This window comes from Dermacentor variabilis, chromosome 4 (genome assembly GCF_050947875.1).
Source record: "Dermacentor variabilis isolate Ectoservices chromosome 4, ASM5094787v1, whole genome shotgun sequence".
Taxonomy (NCBI): Eukaryota; Metazoa; Arthropoda; class Arachnida; order Ixodida; family Ixodidae; genus Dermacentor; species Dermacentor variabilis.
Window position 1 is genome coordinate 149,368,056 of NC_134571.1, and position 20,038 is coordinate 149,388,093.

General features: G+C 43.6%; 1 protein-coding gene across 3 annotated transcripts in view; it reads right to left on the reverse strand.

The window, feature by feature from the left end:
* LOC142578004 (glutamate receptor ionotropic, delta-2-like) overlaps positions 1 to 20,038 on the reverse strand; it is a 100,332-nt gene that overhangs the window by 41,140 nt on the left and 39,154 nt on the right. For all 3 annotated transcript variants that reach the window (XM_075687430.1, XM_075687431.1, XM_075687432.1), the window contains 2 exons: positions 11,938 to 12,044; positions 7,153 to 7,243 (listed from right to left, as the gene is read on the reverse strand). In XM_075687430.1, the coding sequence (XP_075543545.1) occupies positions 7,153 to 7,243; positions 11,938 to 12,044 (198 nt within the window). The remainder of the gene's footprint in view (positions 1 to 7,152; positions 7,244 to 11,937; positions 12,045 to 20,038) is intronic.

The following is a 20,038-nucleotide window of genomic DNA, read 5'->3' on the forward strand; positions in this document are numbered from 1 at the left end:
GTACTGACGGCGGCTTTCATTTGGACGGACGAAAATAGCAGGGTAGATATCTTATGGGGCAAACCGGGAAACTTCTCTGCTGTTCCAGAGGCCAGAGCCATTCATGGAAGGAGCAAGATACGATGGCTGGATGGTGGTTGGTGACGACTGCCCAACAGGACAAGGGAGCCGGAGTCTTCTCCACCAGTGTGGCCATTTAGTAATATCGTTGGTAGATATAGCCAGTTTTCTATCCTTCTAGCGACCTATTGTTATATTTACCGACCGACTACATTTTAGCGTCATTATTGAACAATTGACGAGATTTCACAGACTTCGAAGTTAGGGAAGCTCATTCGAAAATGACCCTCTCGAACAGATTTATTATTCAAAAGGTACATACATATCAGCTGACAGATCTCGCTCTACGGCTCATAGGCTCCGTATCTACGATAAATCAACCACTGCCTTTCCCTTAGTAATCTTTATATTGCCCTTGAGTCTGACGGCTCACAGGTAATCATAGACTTCACATTGCGCCCACAAGTTGTACGTTTTTTTATACTTGATAAAAACCACTTCTAATGAATTCTACTGAATTATACTGAATTCACTTCTACTGAGGGCCCAGCAGAATTACTAAGCGCATTCGGTTGGCGGATATGCGAAGCGTAGCAGCAAACCAATTTACGAAAATCTGCTGCAATAAAATGTATTTTCACATGGAGCATACTGCAGGTGATTAGGACAGATCCACTTTGTCGAAAAGTAAATATATCGGAGTGACCGAGCTCCTCGACAATAATCTAAATGCAACACTTTCTTTTCTCGCGGCATCAGAAAAAATGATTACTTCGCGGCGGCCTTCACGTAGATTAAGCAGAGAAGCGTAATAGTGGACCTGTATAAAGGCCCGCTAATCTTCATCGCAGTGTTAACAACATGAGGTCAAGCGTGCAGCTGAACTTGTTTCTGATATCACGAAAGTCTAGAACTAGAAAACTTCAAGAAAAATGCAGACCAAGCGCCTTTTCCTGCTATAAAAAATAGACTACTCCCTCTCTTTTGAGTCGCCCTGTATTTTTAATTAGACAGTCGGAATACCTCAGCGCAGTGTTAAAGCTATGATGATCCCTTATGTAAATTTGTCGGCTAGAAATTCCCTATGCACTAAACAAATCTGAAATGTCTTGGTAGATAAGTTACGTTGTGTTAGCTCATATTCATCATCATAAACAGCATACTTGTATGTCTACTGCAGAAAGAAGGCATCTCCCAGCGAACTCCAATTACCCCTGTCTTGCACTAGCAGATTGCAAATTTTGCACCTGCAAATTCATCACACCACCTAATTTTCTGCAGTCCTCGACTGCGCTTTCCTTTTCCTGGCACTGATTTGTAATTCTGATGGGTGATCGGTTATCTGCCATACGCCATTACATGGTCTGCCCAGCTCCAATATTTAGAGCGCAGCTCCTAGACGCCAGTTCGCCGTAACCATGCGAACGCGCGCAACGAAATATCAAAGAGCGAACGCGGAGTGCAGTGGGGGATGAAAGAAGCCGACAGGGAAAATAGCACGAGGAGGAAAGGGGAGGAGGTGGGTGCAGCGAAAGCATGAGGCGGAAACAGAAGCAGGAGTGCGGCGAAAGCGTGACAACAAGAGCGTAGTGCCGCGCAAGACGGGCTTTGCTGTGACGACCGCTTCCAAGTGGCGCCAGAGTAGCCTGTCGCTGTCTGTTCAGGGATGACGCCATCGATAAGGCACGCGACGAGCGCGGCCACCGATACCATCTATGAAAACAAAGTGCTGCAGGAGCGGAGGTCTGCCTGTGGCAGCTGCTGCGATTCGTGCAGACGCGTCCCCCATACGCGGCCTGTCGTAAACTGCCGATTAGCAAGCAAAACAATCGCACCACTCTTCGCTGCGTTTTCAATGAGCTACACGACACAAATTTCCGCGCCAGTCACGCTATGCGCAGTATTTATTTCCTGATATAAATCGCGTACATATACATTTATTATACAATATATTGACACGCACACTTGTTTGAAGCATTGATTAGGACTTAGATAGGCTAGTTGGTTGCTGGAATGATGAACCATGTTTATAAAAGCGCGTTTTGAGCACAAGACAGAGAGAAAATGCACACAGGTCATTTGCCGAACGCAGTAAAACTCAGGTGAAGTTCGGGAGCTATTACCTGTGCATTCTTACTGTGTCCTCTCTTTGAAAAGTGCCGCCATAACCACACTCCATCAATTCACGCATAGAGCTGCGCTCAAATTTCGCATTAGGATTATCGTAGTCGTCGGTGTTCTTTTTCTCTTGATGTCAAGTACATATAAAGAATATCGGCTATCCCCGTTTGCTGATTCGCAGAGCTCTTGTCATCAATTTTAAAGCTGTGTCTAACATCTTCAATTCCATCGCTCTTTGCGCGATCCTTAACTTGTTCGCGAGCTCCTTTGTCGAAGTTCAAGATTCATCCCATATGCCAGCACACGTAGAATGCAAGGATTTTACGCCTGTTCTTTCTACGATAATGGTAAGCGGCCAGTCAGGATTAGACAATGCCTGCCGTATGGAATACAACCCATTTTTATTGTTCTTCAATTTTCGACTCGTGGTGAGGGACCCCTTTGAGTAATTGACCTAGATAAAGGTACTGCTGCACAGACTCTAGAGGCTGACTGGTGAACCTGAATTTTTGTTCCTTGTTCCCTTTCCAGTCCATTGAAAACTAGCTGTATATTAATATTCAACTGTACGCTAACATAAACCTAATGCATAAGAAAGGGGACGCCAGAGACTTGAAAAATTATAGACCGATCAGCTTTCTGTCCGTTGCCTATAAAGTATTTACTAAGGTAATCGCAAATAGGATCAGGAACGCCTTAGACTTCTGTCAACCAAAGGACCAGGCAGGATTCCGTAAAGGCTACTCAACAATAGACCATATTCACACTATCAATCAAGTGATAGAGAAATGTGCAGAATATAACCAACCCTTATATATAGCTTTCATTGATTACGAGAAAGCGTTTGATTCAATCGAAACCTCAGCAGCCATGGAGGCATTACGGAATCAGGGTGTAGATGAGCCATATGTAAAGATACTGGAAGATATCTATAGAGGCTCCACAGCCACCGTAGTCCTCCACAAAGAAAGCAACAAAATCCCAATAAAGAAAGGCGTCAGACAGGGAGATACGATCTCTCCAAGGCTATTCACAGCATGTTTACAGGAGGTATTCCGAGACCTGGAGTGGGAAGAATTGGGGATAAAAGTTGATGGAGAATACCTTAGCAACTTGCGATTCGCTGATGATATTGCCTTGCTTAGTAACTCAGGAGACCAATTGCAATGTATGCTCACTGACCTGGAGAGGCAAAGCAGAAGGGTGGGTCTGAAAATTAATCTGCAGAAAACTAAAGTAGTGTTTAACAGTCTCGGAAGAGAACAGCAGTTTACGATAGGTAGCGAGGCACTGGAAGTGGTAAGGGAATACATCTACTTAGGGCAGGTAGTGACCACGGATCCGGATCATGAGACTGAAATAACCAGAAGAATAAGAATGGGCTGGGGTGCGTTTGGCAGGCATTCTCAAATCATAAACAGCAGGTTGCCACTATCCCTCAAAAGGAAAGTGTATAACAGCTGTGTGTTACCAGTACTAACATATGGGGCAGAAACCTGGAGGCTTACGAAAAGGGTTCTACTTAAATTGAGGACGACGCAACGAGCTATGGAAAGAAGAATGATAGGTGTAACGTTAAGGGATAAGAAAAGAGCAGATTGGGTGATGGAACAAACGCGAGTTAATGACATCTTAGTTGAAATCAAGAAAAAGAAACGGGCATGGGCAGGACATGTAATGAGGAGGGAAGATAACCGATGGTCATTAAGGGTTAGGGACTGGATTCCAAGGGAAGGGAAGCGAAGCAGGGGGTGGCAGAAAGTAAGGTGGGCGGATGAGATTAAGAAGTTCGCAGGGACGCCGTGGCCACAATTAGTACATGACCGGGGTTGTTGGAGAAATATGGGAGAGGCCTTTGCCCTGCAGTGGGCGTAACTAGGCTGATGATGATGATGATGATGACGACGACGATGATGATGATGATGATGATGATGATGATGATGATGATGATGATGTATATGCACAATTTCGCGGTTCCGGCCCTCAATAATTTGGCGCAATTCCTCCCCAACGTTCCAAACAGGGCAGTGTTACGTGCGAACTGAAGGTTTCTCTGATATTCAACGATGATCCTTACTCCTAAGCCGTCTAAGTTTAATAGCTTGAATACTTCTTCTAAACACGCAGTGTAGCATTGGACAGATTGTCTCCTTGCCCGACCCCTTTATTCATAATTAATTTTCTACGTTACTTCTAATTTATTTCTGGCTCATAGTCTTTCAACACGCCTATGATATTGAAATTCAGTCGACAGCGTCAGTGATAATTCTGGCGAACTTGTCAGAAAACTGCAGAAATTTAGTCATTTTGTCTCAATTTAGCGACATCATTCATAAAATTACGGCAACACTGTTCTCCTTATCATGGCCGTTGCTGACGGTCAAGCAACTGCTCCTGCCGACTTCTCCCGGATAACGCAGCAGCTACCTGATGCGTTGAACTTGCCGCTGATGACAGCGTTGACAGAAGCACCTACAGGCCTCGTCATCCGCCTTGTCCTCGGTAACTGTCAGATCGCCTTCGCATTCGAAACGCTCCGTTGAATCCGTGTTTTTGCGGTTAGTATGTATCGTTATAACGGCTCGGCTCCATTTTCTTTCTTTAAGCCTCAAAAATACATTGCAAATAGTGTAATACGTCCCCGGTACGTAATACTAAAATGGGTTTCCAAAAAGGCCTAGTGCAAGCGCACATAGCAGAAGGGACGTATTTAAATTTCCCTAAACGTCCTCCGTGCCGAAGGGGTGGAGGATATTTCGATAAAATCGATAAGAATTTCGGAAAAAAAATCCTAGGGAGCCTTACCTTTCTTCAAATGAAGCTGTTCCTTATCGAATAAAAGGCAGCACATTAGAACCGTGACCGTTGTGCTAACAACTCGACACGCATCTTTGGAAAAGAATGTTAGTTACAGGAATTTTAGCGAAACTATTGGTGGAAGAAAGTGTGAGTCCTCCATTCAAGGCGACGCCTTTGACGCAATTCTTCAGAGTGCTGGAAGTGAAATTGATTGCATTAGATATAGCAAAATGTCGACATCGCCCACCGAGTGCCATCCGGTTCAACTAGCAACCGTGTTTGCAAGGTCCTCATCAACGGCAAAAAAAGGAGGCATAAGGAAGGCACGTGAGACTTTCTCTCAGGCTTGATACATAGATGTTCAATAGCATAAAAGCCGAATAATGAGAACGGTCATCTGTTAGGACAGAGCTTTCCCAAACAGACATTTGTTTGAGAAAGCTTTGTCCCTAACGAAGAAAAATCCAGGACAGTTCTAATGGACAGACGACTGCTTGTGTATTGAAGAGGAACGAATAGTGTATACGCTGGATCTTTCCTTTCTGCCTTGAGACCAATTTAAGCGTTTTTGCTAAAAGACATTATAAGACTTATTTGTTTATTTCAACAACACTTTGGTTTGCTCCGGTAAACTATTATCGTTACTTCCGGATTCTCTCAACTCGGCAAACTACTTTATTGCTTCAAGTGTAAAAATCACATGCTGCAGAGTAGTTCCTGTAGTTATTATTGGTCCCAATTTTCATTTTACTTGCGTGCGTCAGAGATGTGTGATTGACGGGGCATAACTGTTAGAATTTGAATTTATTTCCTTCCTATAGCCCCGAATAGTGTCATTGCTTACGCTGCAGCAATGCGAGTGTTAAAATGTCTATATTGCAAGATATAGAGCGAAAATGCAGACTGCACCTAAACTATGCATGCGTAGTTGGTGAAGAGTATAGATTTGAGGTATGATTGTTCTTTAGATACCAGTGAATAAAGTACTTTATTCAGATGTATCTACCGGTCATCCAGCTGGAATAAATGCAGATTTTGCTGCGCTTGAATATTGCACGATGCTTCTAATGAACATGCAACGTGGTTTTAATGCATGGCCTGAATATCAGACCCTTCGGTTATAACTTTCCTGACAACAAATACACTAGAATCCGTCCCACTCACAGTGTTGAGTCGTTACTGAGACTCCTGACTAGATGCGTCACTGACCAATTTGGCATTCTAATCGATATTTCACCAACAAACCGGCTTGATTGTCCTGAGTCTTATATCCCACGAAACATCACCGACAAATTTCCACTGATTATGTCTTTGGAAATGATTATGTTTCGGAAAAACTGAACACCAAACTTGTGCTTGAGGAAAAGCAATTATTAATTGCTTTCTCACATTGGTCTCGCATCACATCATTAAGCTATGCTGAAGTTTCTTCTAATAGGTCTCGGACTACTGCGCTTTTGGACTAGTCAGCACTACAAAGAAAAATAATATAATATGCTACTAAGCTCTAAACATAAGGGCTTAGTAGTCCAAAGCTTCACAAAAACATGTGATCCAAGGCTGATATATCGTAGACGGAAACAAGCACTCGCTTCAGGTGTAAACAGAGCGAAATTGATATTCACGGTTCGAAGCCCCTACGGATTTCTTTCGAAATATGCAAATGGTGTGAGAGGGGGCAATATTTATGCGTTAAGTGGTACAAATGGCGCGCCTATATCTTAATTATATCTTAATAAATTACCCAGCGTATGGTTATTCAGGTGCTTTTTGTCGATTGAGTATTTAGATTCTAAGAGCAGTAATTAAATAACACCAGCTAATTACACCCCACTCGGCGTCGACACCATAAAGCTCTGTATAGCTTTCTTATATATATCTTTATGATGATTTCTCACATGTGCATTCAACGATTTTTTTTTCACCGCAACAGCGCCAGTGGAAACTCCTTCTTGTAAGTAATCCACTCATGCCTCCTTACTCACGATGCCATACGCTATTAGAAACATGGCCTTTTCTTTGAATGTCTAAACATCTAAGGTAGGCGTTACATTGTTTACAGGTATTGTGCTCCAAAATTGGTTGTTAAGTATGTTATGAAAAACCTGGCATTCACGGTGAACAGTGCGGTATCAGTCACTACGGTCGCTTTGATCCCAGGATGTGACTCACTTTACTGTTGAGGTCTCCCACGAGGCCAGTCCAAGTGCCGTTAGGAAAGAGCAATCCTGTGCCACCTCCTTCAGAGCAGGCGATATCATACCTAAGAAATGTGAAAATAAAAATATGGCAGTGAATTTATGCCGAGCGCTATGTCTCAGGATGAAGTTCATATTTATTATGTAGCGAAATTACTATCACGCTTTCTGCAGTTTTCGCAATCTTGCGACAGCAGGGGCTGTGCTCGAAATATTCGTTATTTGAATCAGCGCGCAAAACGGCGGCAACAGAAGAAAAGAAGGACCGCGCAAGACCTTTGGGCTTGTTTATTGTGCTGCCACCATTTCCCGCTCTGATTCAAAGAATTCAACAATTTCATTTAGCCCGGCTTTCCAGCTTATCATATATTGCTTACTTCTGAATACATTAAATAAATGGCTATCGCGGGTTTTTGTAGCATGGCCTGACCGACCTCAACAAGCCTAGACTTTTGAATGGGGGTAATGATCCTATTGGGGCAAGCGTGTGGCTATCGGCTGCGGCCAAATAATCACACCGAAAAGCCTCCATCATGAAAGGTTCATTACACGGTATGTTACGCAAATCTCTTGGGCTTGATGTTGGTGATGCAACGTTAAGCCTGATATACTATAAAAGGGGATGCACATGGCTACCAAGCGTCGCTCTCCAATGCTGTAAGACCTAAGTTGTAACTTTTATTAAAAGAACCACAAGAGTACCTTGATTTGGGTGAGTGGGTTCAACTTGACAGTTGTCACAAAAAAACTGTAAAGACGAACACGAAGGAAAACATACGACAGGACTGGCACTACGTTCAACAGGCGTTTATTACAAACGGTTATAGAATTAATGCTGTGCGCATCAGGTACATCAACCACTTATCATCATACACACAAAAGATTTTAAATGAATCAGATCATACGCACGATTGCATGGTCAATCAGTTCATGTGCCTAGATATCTCGAAAGAAACGTCACTTATTTTTCCTGCAAAGCCAAAGACGTACAGCTGACGCACTTCTCTCCTGCTTTCCTTATAAAATATGCGTCAACTATTTCGCGTTCTGTTCTTGCGTTTTCTTTCCTCAAGAAAGTTGTGTCACCAAGCATAGGTGCGCAATCACACTTTTTGCAGTGCTCGGCCCAGTGACTGCCGTATCCTTTTCTTACGTCATTATGGCGCTGTTATGCCCTGCCATTGAAGCACTGGCCACTTTGTCCTATATAAACGCGTCCACAATCTAAGGGTATCTAAGAGAACCTAAGAAAACACAAAAACAGAATGCTAAATAGTTGAAGCATGTTTTATAAGGAAAGGAGGTGACAGCTTCATTTCAAAACCTTTGAAACCTTTCAAAAGGTTTGCCAGCTTACGCGGCCAAATTGTCGTAATAAAGGAGGCTGCATTTGAAGCATGAAATCCTTTTAGCTGGTGTTGTGGACGACTTTCAAGTGACCTTGAGCCAAAAGCTGGAGCTGTACCCGGGCCCTTATATCAGAACATCCCGTCAAGTTGCGAGTCAAAACTTGAGTACTTAGGAAGCAGTCAAAACTGGACCGCATTACATACGCCAGTTAAAGACCCAAGAAGTTACAAAAAATATTGCTTCCGAGTTTTGCTAATGCATGTTCGCACTATTACTCAAGCTGCAACTCCTTGCATGCGGAAGTTTTATTTGACATTTCCAATAGGGGGGAGGGAGATGTTCAACTGGCAGATGCAAGTCACCATAGACTTCACTGTCAGGTTTTGGCACTGAGGCAAAGTGGCCTGTGCTTTTCTGAACCCCAGCGCCACGATTTTTGCGTCATCTCGAGCGATGCCACCACGCTGCGTGGCGCCTCATTCAGGCGCATTCTTCTTCTAGCTGGCCAGGGTTCTTTGTCTCCCCGGATCATTTCACTACCTGTCGTGCCACCTCCAGCCTATTTTCCTCTTCTTGCTGGGCTGCGTCCATATAGGCCAGTGCAAAATATGGCGTGTTGCGGTGAGGTACGCCGTTTGGAACATGCGCTGCACCCATTTTAAGATTCTGGCCAGTATCATCACCAACTAATCTGCTTTGCCGGTTGCCATTTCATGCTGAAACCTGTTAGGAGCTTCGTTTGACGGTGCCAAGGAATACATGGTTTGTCAGCTTGAGAACGGAGAGCGACTGGCTTTGTTGAACAGTAACAGCAGGTTTGCAGAGTGGTTGTGGTGACGCCCGAGTCGGCCCGTTACCTCGGTTCCAAGGAAGAGCAGGGGCCAATGATCCCCACGGTGAGGAGTGGAGAAGTGACGGATGGTCGCTAAAACGCCCCCCTCCCTCTTCTAGAATGCTGGAGGTTCCGGTGTAAATAGCGGAAAGAATTAAAACTTTACGTTCAAGATAGGCTGTTTTCGGGCGGTCACACGACCCTTTCTTTTGTTTGCCACGAACGTCAATCTTGAAGGTTTTCTCTGAATGCGAAACTACACGAAAGGGGCCTTCAGAGGAATGAGTTAATGGTGGCTTGATAAAATTGCACTGCAGAAAGACGTGCGGTGTTGCGTCCATTGTCGGGAAACTAAACACAGGCTGCCCGCGCACGACACGTGGTGGTGTAGGTCGAAGCTGGTCGAGCGAGCCATGTGGCCTAAGTGCAGCGCGGCCGTTGACGGAGTGTTTTGCTGCAGGGGTACCGAAAAACTGGCATGAAACGTGGATTGCTGACCCACAGAGCATCTCGGCTGCGCTCTCTCTCAACGTAATCCTTGATTTTTGTGCACAGCTCAGTAGTACTAGGGGTATACTCTACACCAATACTGTCTGTCGAGCGGGGCGGTCAATGACGCCTTCAGTTGTCGGTGAAAACACTCAACCATGCCATTGCTCTGTGGGTGGTAAGCCGTCGTGTTATGAAGGCGCGTGCCAAGTACTCTCGTCAAGGCATAAACAAGCGACCTTAGGAACTGTTAGCTTAGTTCAGTAGTTACGTGCAAAGGACAACTGTAACGTGACGCCCACGCAGCGACAAATAATCCCGCCACTATTTCAGCCGTGATGTGTTGTAGAGACGTCGCCTCAAGTCACCTTGAATACCGGTCCACATCTTGAGCAGGTATATGACTCTTTGGCAGGGCGGAAGAGGCCCCACTAAGTCTAAATGCACGTGATCGAAACGGCTCTCTGTTAGCCGAAACGGTACACGCGTTCGGCGTGTGCCGGGTCACTTTCACGCCTTGACAGGCTCGACATATTCTTGCCCTTAATGAGAGCAGCATTCCGGGCAAGTTCGTAATCCATTACTCAAGTGATATCGCGCAACAAAAAACTACACGGACGTAAGAGAAGACGATACACCAAGCGCAACCTTTCAACTAAGTTTAGTTGAACGTAGTAGAGTTAGTTGGAAACTTAGTTGAAACTTAGTTGAAAGTTTGCGCTTGGTGTGTCGTCTTCTCTTACGTCTGTGTCGTTTTTTGTTGTGCAATGTAACTTGAACTTGAATATTCTTTCCAAGCTGCCAAAGTATTTCTTCATCGCTGGCTAGATGACGCGGTCTCTGATAAGCCTCTGTGTCGGTCTGGAGCCGGAATCGCTTAACCCGTACAGTGAATCGAATGCTGACAGCTCAAACTGATGGGGAACGATCAGGCGAAGAGCTGCTTGCGATGGGTCGCATGTGACTATTGTTATTATATGGTGAAGCCGAACCTCCACTAGCTGCAGGGACGAGCCCTTTTCCCGCAATTTGTGCAGCTCAGAGCAGTCTTGCTGGGCGGAGGCTACACCTTAGAAATATACAGGCCAAGCAGGCGCAGCGGCGATCCACGACAGTGCGTGAGCTGCCTGATCTTCGGTCGCAGGGATACGGCGTATGTTTTAGAAAATTCGGAAATAAAGAAAATTGTCGAAGCTCATGCTCTGAGCACGACGAATTGTTGTTCTTGAAAACGAAGGTGAACGACTTGTGCTTGGTCTAAATGTAAAAGCCACAGCGCTCAATAAAAAGAAAAAAGAACGGAAATGCTTGACAGCGCCACAGATTACCTACTTCTCCCTCGCTAAGGTACTTTAGCGAGCGTCAGTAGGTTTGAGGCGCTTTGAGAAGGAGCTGAGCAGCCTTCAGTCTGCGCCATTGTATTCTTGCAGTATTTCACCCACTGCCCTTGCCGACGCGTCTGCCATAAGGCAAGTTGGCGCATCGGGCAATAGATAAATCAGTAACACTGCAGTCGCCAACCGCCCTCGGGCTTCCTTGAAGCAGTGTTCGTTTTCCCAGGACCAGTGGAAGGTAAGCTTTTTTTGGTGTTGCCACGCGGCAGGTCTGTAAGCAGGTGGAGAACTTGTGCACAGGACGGAAGTGTAGTGCCTGTGAAAATTTATGAGCTCCAGAAGCTCGCTCAACTTTCAGAAGGAGGTTGGAGAGGAAGTACTCGATTGCGCGCACCCGTGATTCCACTGGCCTGATCCCTTGAGTTGAAATGTGGTCGCCGAAAAAATCCATGGCTTCAACTCCGAAAATGCATCTCAGGGGTTCTAGGACACTATAAACAGTTGGGATTCAAAATTTCAAAATCATAAATAATGATGAGAACGAAACGTCAATTTCTCGTCAGTGGCCCTATTATTCTGTCTGGAAGAAGTGCATTAGTTGCAGCTTTGGGCTTGTACTGTGACTTTTAAACTGAAAATGGTGAACCGGCCTTACTAGTTGTAACTACACACTGCATCTATCCTAGACATGTGATGCACCCATAAACTATGTAATTGCGGTATAAGTTTAAAATATATTTTCCCAAGCGCTCACATGAAGCCGCCTTCGTTGGACAGCACTTCGATCATATTCGCCAAAGGCCCATGCATGGACTTCCGTGGGTCTTGATCACTGCAATTCAGAATCAGCCAAGGAGGCCACTAGAGGAAGAAAAGCGAGAAATAAAATAAGGGCTACGCATACACAAATGTAGCAACATGCGAGACCACCTTTTCTATTCTGCTAGACTCTTCCTTGCATAAAGGTTGCCATTGTGAGGAAGTCTTTTGGTATCCATGCTGGCAGTAACTAGTTATGCACTTTTCCTCAAGACTTCAGTGTACAACGTCACAATTCGTCGGTAGAGACGTATGTGAAAGTAGGGTTGACATAGAGGTAACCAAGTCAACTGCTTTGACATTAGAATGTTCTGCGTTCCGTAGCCTAGCCTTCAGGTCACCTCCTGACCGCTTATATTTTTGTGCTTCTCCCATTCCCTTAAGAACATCGGCCTGCAAGCCATACCATGTTATTGACTATGTCGATATGCGCTGATTCGGTTTTCTTTCTCCATGATTGCTTTGACGGTTTTCGTCATGGTTTCCTCGCTTGCCCTAAGTTGTTCGGAAAGTGAATCACTACTTTATACCCCCATAAGTTCCAAATTTTGGGCACAGTTGTCGCTCATTACGATGTTTTCGTTTTCAAAGAAAAAATAGTAGCCTTGTTGATTTCATTTCCAAAATTTTGAAGGGTTTGCCAGTTGATTTGTTCAGCTTTCGAATCTTTCTGATGGAGTGTCAAGGTACTGACTATATCTGAGGCATTAAAGACTAAGCCATATCATAAACTTTAGAATTGGAACGCTATTGCCCGCGACTTGTTCGTAGAGGGTTCTAGCTTGGCTCTAACTAACAATACAAAACTATCGTCAGCGTTCGCAACACTTCTTAGCCTGCCTTCAGTTTGTTCCTCCGCTCCACGCTTGAGGACGCTACTCTGCTTTTACACTATAGGACATTACTCTCGCAAACTAATTTGACATTACTATGTTTTCAATTTGGCCTTACTACTGTCTTTCTTATAGGTATAGCATGCTTAGGGCGCTAAATGCTTTTTGTCAAAAATTTGTCGGGACATTTTTGTCGCTTTCTGGGACTAATAATAGATCGCGACTTGCCCTCAAGCGTCATATTGCCTACATAAAAAAGCGACTCACCGTCATCGCTCACGTGCTAAGATTTCTGTGAATAAAATCATTGGGTGCATCTGTACGAGCGATGCTTCAACTTTATGCTGTTGATCTACAGCTTGCCTGTGCTACGCAGGACAGGAAGAACGAACGTACGCGTCCTCCAGTAGGTTCTATCTAAAGCGCTCAGAATACGCCTTGGCTTTCCGTGATGTGCATCTTCAGCAGGGACTGTCGCCATGACGCGTGATCATCTAATCACTACATATATTTGCATCGATGCCTTAGGAAAGCACGTCACGTATTTGGCCGGAATTCCGTAAAGCCACCTCGCCTCACTTCCTGCTTCTTGGCCACCACTCAGAGTTCAGCGATAAACGTCGCACCTGTAGCAAAACCACCATTTTTGTTGTGGTGCCTACAGCCCCTCGAAGCCCTCCCAAGCCTTCTTGGAATGCAAAAGAAAACACAATCGTCATTTTTAGCTCTACAACTAGCCATACTACTGCTCCTGCATGAGAAAAACAGCCAATGCTTTCACATTAACACGGATGGTTCAGTTTCTTCTGCAAGCTCAGCAGGAGCAGTGTTATTCCCGCGCAGCCCGTCACCATAAATTCAAGACATCGCATTTTACATCAGCGACGTCTTCAGAACTCACCGCCCGCCTTGCAGTTCTAGAATTCATAATCGAAGAACCGTAACACACGTGGTCAATCTTCGATTCCAAGGCTGTTCTCCAGTGCATTATGTCGCGATTTCCTTATCGACCGAATGAACTATTCGTCGCTGATATGAGACATCTTCATCTCTACGCAATAAAGAAAAAACGCAACGTAGTTTATCAGTGGATACTGGGCCATTGCGGTAATAACGGATACGACCGTGCAAATGAGGTCACCCAGTCTTCTCATGATGGCCGCCACTGTGCAGCTCTATCGTTATCCAGTACAGACGGAGCTACAGGGCTTCGTCTGCTGGCACTTGAACTTACGCTTGCAGTCATAGAGGCAGTTATACTAGCAGTCATAGAGCCATTACGTAATCAAGGAGTACAGACCGCTTACGTAAATATCTTGGAAAATATCTACGGAGATTCACAGCTACATTAATTTTGCCCAAGGAAAGTCGGAAGATACCTGGAAAGAAAGGGGTCAGACAAGGAGAAACAATCTCTCCAGTGCTATTCAGCGAGTGCTTGGAAGAAATATTCAAGCTATTAAACTGGGAAGGCTTAGGAGTAAGGATCAAAGGCGAATACCGCAGCAACCTTCGGTTTGTCGATAACATTGTTGTATGCAAAAATACTGCAGACGAGTTACAACAAGTGATAGAGGACCTTAACAGAGAGAGTGCAAGAGAGGGGTCGAATATTAATATGCAGAGGACAAAGATAATGATGAATAACCGGGCAAGGGAACAAGAGTTCAGGATCGCCAGTCAGCCTCTAGAGTCTGTGACGGAGTACGTTTGCCTACATCATTTAATCATAGAGAACCCTGATCATGAGGAGGAAATACATCGCAGAACAAAAATAAGTGTTGGATTGCATACGGTAGAAATTGTCAGCTCCGGACTGGAAGCTTACCAATATCATTGAAAAGGAAGGTGCATAATCAGTGCATTTTACCCGTGCTGACATATGGGACAGAGACTTAGAGACTGACAAAGAAGCTTCAAAACAAGTTAAAGACCGCACAAAGAGCGATGGAGCTAAGAATACTAGGCATAACCTTCAGAGACAGAGAGAGAGCGGTTTGAATGGGAGAGCAAACGAGTATAGCTGATATTCTAATTGACATTGAGAAAAAAATGGCATTCGGCAGGTCATGCAATGGCATAGGTTATGTAACCGTTGGAACATTATGGTTAGATAATCGATGCCAAAAGCAGAGAAGCGCAGTAGAGGACGGCAGATACGTGGGGTGATGAAAAAACAAATTCGCAGGCGCTACCTGGAACCTTTCACGCATTGCGAGGGCAATTGGAGGGGTAATTGGGGTAATTTCAAACAGGGGTAATCGCAGATTGCTTCGTCCAGCAGTGGACATCCTATAGCCTGATGATGAAAAGATATTAAATAAAACCAGCTGTCTTGGCCCTTTCAATACGTCTTGAGTCAGTCAGACATTATTTATCTACACTAACATATGATTTTCAAAATTTTAGTCGTCTTCCCTCTACTTTGATTTACAGATCCGGCAGCGACATTAAATACAAAGTGGATATGCACGACCAAATGAAGGATGGTATTGTTACCTACGGACGCCTTGCGCCTAATTATGACAGTGGTTATTCATCGCGCAGCGCTCACTTCCGGGTTCTTTGTGAAGCACCCTCCATCCTATAGGTAGGTCTCGAAAGAAGTGCTCCTTGCGATAATGAAAAGCTGGGAAAATCGTCTTTGGGTTATTCCACGCCAACTGTCCCAACCTTGGCGCTCGACCATCAGCAATTTCTTTGAAAAAAATTGAGGAGTATCTATTTAAAGCAAGAAGTCATTCTGTTATATATTTTCGCGAAAAAAAATTTGCAGCACCACTGGAAACATGTGAAGTTTTTTTAGAAAGTTCGAATGTGTTAGTCGTAAAACGCATTGCCAAAAAGCTATCTCTTCTTAAGTTAGGCGAGCACACGATTTTCCATTGAGAATTAAGATACGCTTTTCACTTAAAAAATGTGTTATCTTTACATTTCTGTGAGTTTTTTATACAGCACCAAATATGCAAAATTTGGTGCATATTGGGAATTTTTTTGCCGAAAGGTAACTTTTACCGATAGGTTACATTTCATAGTAACTAATTTTCAGCTAGTTTTACTGTAAGTTAAAAATAATTTGGGATGAATATAGCAGCTGAATATCTACAGCTGGCGACAAAGTTGCCAAAAAGTTAGTTTTAGCCTATGTTTAGTCGTAAATTTAGCATTGAGGTGTTCAGGGTAAAAATACGCTAAATAGTGTATTTATTAGAAACATTCATTGTCTACGAACTGAGAAACGTTAATCAAATTACTTTTTGTTTTGAACAAGGAAAGCATTTTTAAATTTGCGTTATACCGGTCTCTATGCTTGTACGTGTTTTCCCTTGGTAGGAAAGCGTCCTAGCGGTAAGTAGAACTTGCGCGGACGCAAAATTCCATGAGTTGATAGAGGAACCATCTAGACAAGATAATCAGCTCCTCAAATTATTACTTGCTTTATTATAAATTATTATCCTAGCCAATAAAAAAGCGCGAGCCCCAATAGAGCGCATTCTACAGGATGTCGCCGTACACCGACACGGCCTGCATAGCGTCGTCACGCGGCATCGGTGAGTTATGCCGGTGAGTACATAGTGCAGTTAGATACACTAAGATTTTTAAATGGGCGAAAACTTCGTGAATAAGAAAACAATGTCTTGCTTTATTACGGCAAATATGCAGCAAATATCAGCCAACACAATCGTGTTTTAGCGACAATGCTGGCACTGATCATGGAGGAGTGATGTCGACTCGCCATTAAATGTTTTGGCACGCTTAAGTTCAAACTGCTGCATTTAAAAATATAATGGAAAGAAATAAATAGGTTCAGTTGCTCGCCCTCTCTGCCTTTCTTGTTTTTAAATGGTAAATTCAGACCGAATCAAGCAGTCCGCTGATATGTGTGAAGCGCAGGATTTAATATCCAGTCTGCGATAAGTGAAGAAAGGAATGGGAAGGCTCGTTGGACTGATCGACTGTAAAAACGTTGCGGCTATAATCCTAAAACGCGCTCCTATGTTCCTCAGATGCATTATATTTTTTTCACGCAGAAGCTACTGTGTTTCATTGCTTGCACTTCCCCTGGTGGTCTTCTGACAGCAATGTTTAGAATAAGGTAAGATGTCTCTTGGGCATTAAAATGTCTCAACAATTGCTTTAAATGAAAGGAGGGAGATTTCAAGTGCAAATATTTCCCGTACCTATAGCTACAATGTATTGCTGTAGTGGCTGAAGCAAGACATCAGAACATTTATTGGTGATATCTGCCAGAGAAGTCAGACTATATATGCTGAAGCCTGGAAAGACTCTTCCAGATCCGCCTAGAGAATTAAAGTTTTGACTGTGGCCACTGTTTCGTTAGAGAATAAAAAGGGCATCAGATACTTTTCCTCGCGGTTGTGCTTAATAGCCTTTTTGTATATCCATGTTTAGAGTGGTCGCACTCATTCTTTCATATGTCGGAACACCGGAATAAAAGACGCATGCTATTGATTTTGTACACGTTTATTGCATCCGACATGGAGGAAGGAAACCCCGGACAGGCCCCGACCACACGAACGTATTGGAGAAAGTGAGGCGGAAGTCACGTGCTGTTTTTCGCAAAGGAGCACTAGGAAGGCTACCCCAAATGTCAACATTGCCATAGCAACCGCGTTCACGAAGCTTTCGCCGCTGCTCTCGGTCTCTGAAAAGTGAGATAAGATTTTTCCGCCGGTGTCTTTTTCGCCGCATATTTTCATCTGGAAACAAAGCTGCCTTTGGAGTGTGGTGTGTAAGCTTGGAAGTTCTGTGTCGGTGTGTGAGAGTGAGTTTCAACGAGAAACATATACACTCAAGCAATCAATGCGTTGGGTCTTCGTCGTCTTCTTTAGCGTGCCACGAAAAAAAAAAAAAAACTGGTGCACGTCTGCTTTACTAAACTGCTACAGAAGTTTCGTAGGCTTTCTTTTGATGCGCGTCGGCAGCACACACTTCCGGCAGTTCGTAACAATGCAAGTTCAAACTTCGCGCCCATCTGCTCCGTCAAGCTGCAGAACCGCTGACTTGAGGCGCAACCTTCCTATAGTCGATAACTCGAACGAGCCTTCAAATTTTTTTCTTCAGTTATCGCAGACTGGATATTAACTCCTGCGCTTCACAAATGTCAGCGGACTGCTTGATTCGGTCTGAATTTAACATTTAAAAACAATAAAGACAGAGAGGGCGAGCAACTGAACGTATTTATTTCTTTCCATAATATTTTTAGATGCAGCAGTTTGAACTGAAGCATGTCAAAACATTTGATGACGAGTCGACATCGCTCCTTTAATATCATTGCCTACATGGTTGCTAAAACACGATTGTGTTGGCTGATATTTGCTATATATTTACCGTAATGAAGCAACATATTGTTTTGTTATTCACAAAGTTTTCGATCATTTATAAATCTTAGTGTACCTAACTGCACTCTGTACTCACCGGCATAGCTCTCCGATGCTGCGTGACGACCCTATGCAGGCCGTCGGTGTACGGCGACATCCGGTTAAACGCGCTCTGTTGGGGCTCCCGTTGTTTATTGGCTAGGCTAATCATTTACAACAAATCACTAAAGTAAAAACTTGAGGAGCTGATTATCTTCTCTAGATGTTCCTCCATCGACTCAGAAAATTTTGCGTCCGCGCAAGTTCTACTTACCGCTAGGACGCTTTCCTATGAAGGCAAAACACGTACAAGCATAGAGACCGGTATAACAAAAATTCAAAAATGCTTTTCTTGTTTAAAACAAAACGTAATTTGATAAAAGTTTTTGAGTTTGTAGACAATAAATGCTCCTAATAAATACACTAATTAGGGTTTTTTTACCCCGACCATCTCAATGCTAAATTTACGACTAAACATGGGCTAAAACTAACTTTTATGCAAATTTGTCGCGAGCTGTACAGGCCATTTCACGTTATATTCATCCGAAATTATTTTTCACTTACAATACTACTTGCTAGAAATTAGCTACTATCAAATATAACCTTTCAGTAAAAGTTATCTTTCTGCAAATAAATACCAATATGCAAGAAATTTTGCATATTTGGTGACGTATAAAAAACTCACGGATACGTAAAGATCGATAACACTTTTTTTAAGTGAAAAGCCAACCTGCATTCCAAAGGGAAAATCGTGCGCTCGCCTAAGTTAAGAAGAGAAAACTTTTTGGCCATGCGTTTTACGACTCATATTTTCTAGCTTTCTAAAAAAAACTTCACATGTTCCTTGTGGTGCTGAAAAATTTGTTTCGTAAAAATGTTTTGAAGAAAGACTTCTTGCTTTAAATAGGTAACCTCAATTTTCTTCAACAACATCGCTGATTTTCGAGCCCCAAGGTTGGGACAGTTGGCGTGGAATGACCCCTTTAGGAGATTTTCTGTCGTCAAGGTTGTAAGGGGTAGTTGCGATCGAGCAGGGGCAAATGTGGTTAAAAGCGCCTTATAACATGGTAATAGCTGGCTCACCATTAGGATGAGGAAACAAGTATTGAGCTACTACGTTTTCCTCTCTGAACATGCACATCTGCTAGACTGATGTGTGCCGCGATCACGTCATTCAACTGTATTTTCCGCAATCTCATGCGCCAAACCTGCTCGCCTAGCTGTTAGAGCTTGTCTCATCGATAATGTAACTGGTTACATCTAATCGCTTGCAGACAAAGGCACTAAATTACAATAAGCGTTAGCGAGTTAAAAACAATGGATTAGAAATTATACATAATTAGAAAATAGCCACTAAAGTAGTTGAGTACGAATAAATAATTGCATATAATTTCTTACGCACAAGTCGGGATTAAGCGCAATGTATTGTGCATTCTGCTGCGCTTTCTTTTCTTTCTTACCTCGCGAAACAAAGGCGCATAAACCCTTGAGAAGCCCTTCAATCTGAGAAAATAGGCTGTCTTTTTCATAACAATAGAACCACGCAAGTATAATGGACGTTGAGTACATTTGTGTGTGCCTCCAGCTGTGTTTCACTGCGTGTGCTATTTTTCCAGGTCTTTATAACAAATTATGAAGAACACGAGATTACCAGAACGAAACAATGAAACACAAGACATGGCGCGGATTTTTCCTCTTTAACACTACCTAATTGTACAGCCTGCGATAAGGAGCTGCCTTAACACAGCTTCCAAGGTGTTGATTGGCCACAGAGTTAGTGTAAATCTTTCATGTTCGCAGACGCTAGTTCTGCAGAATTCGT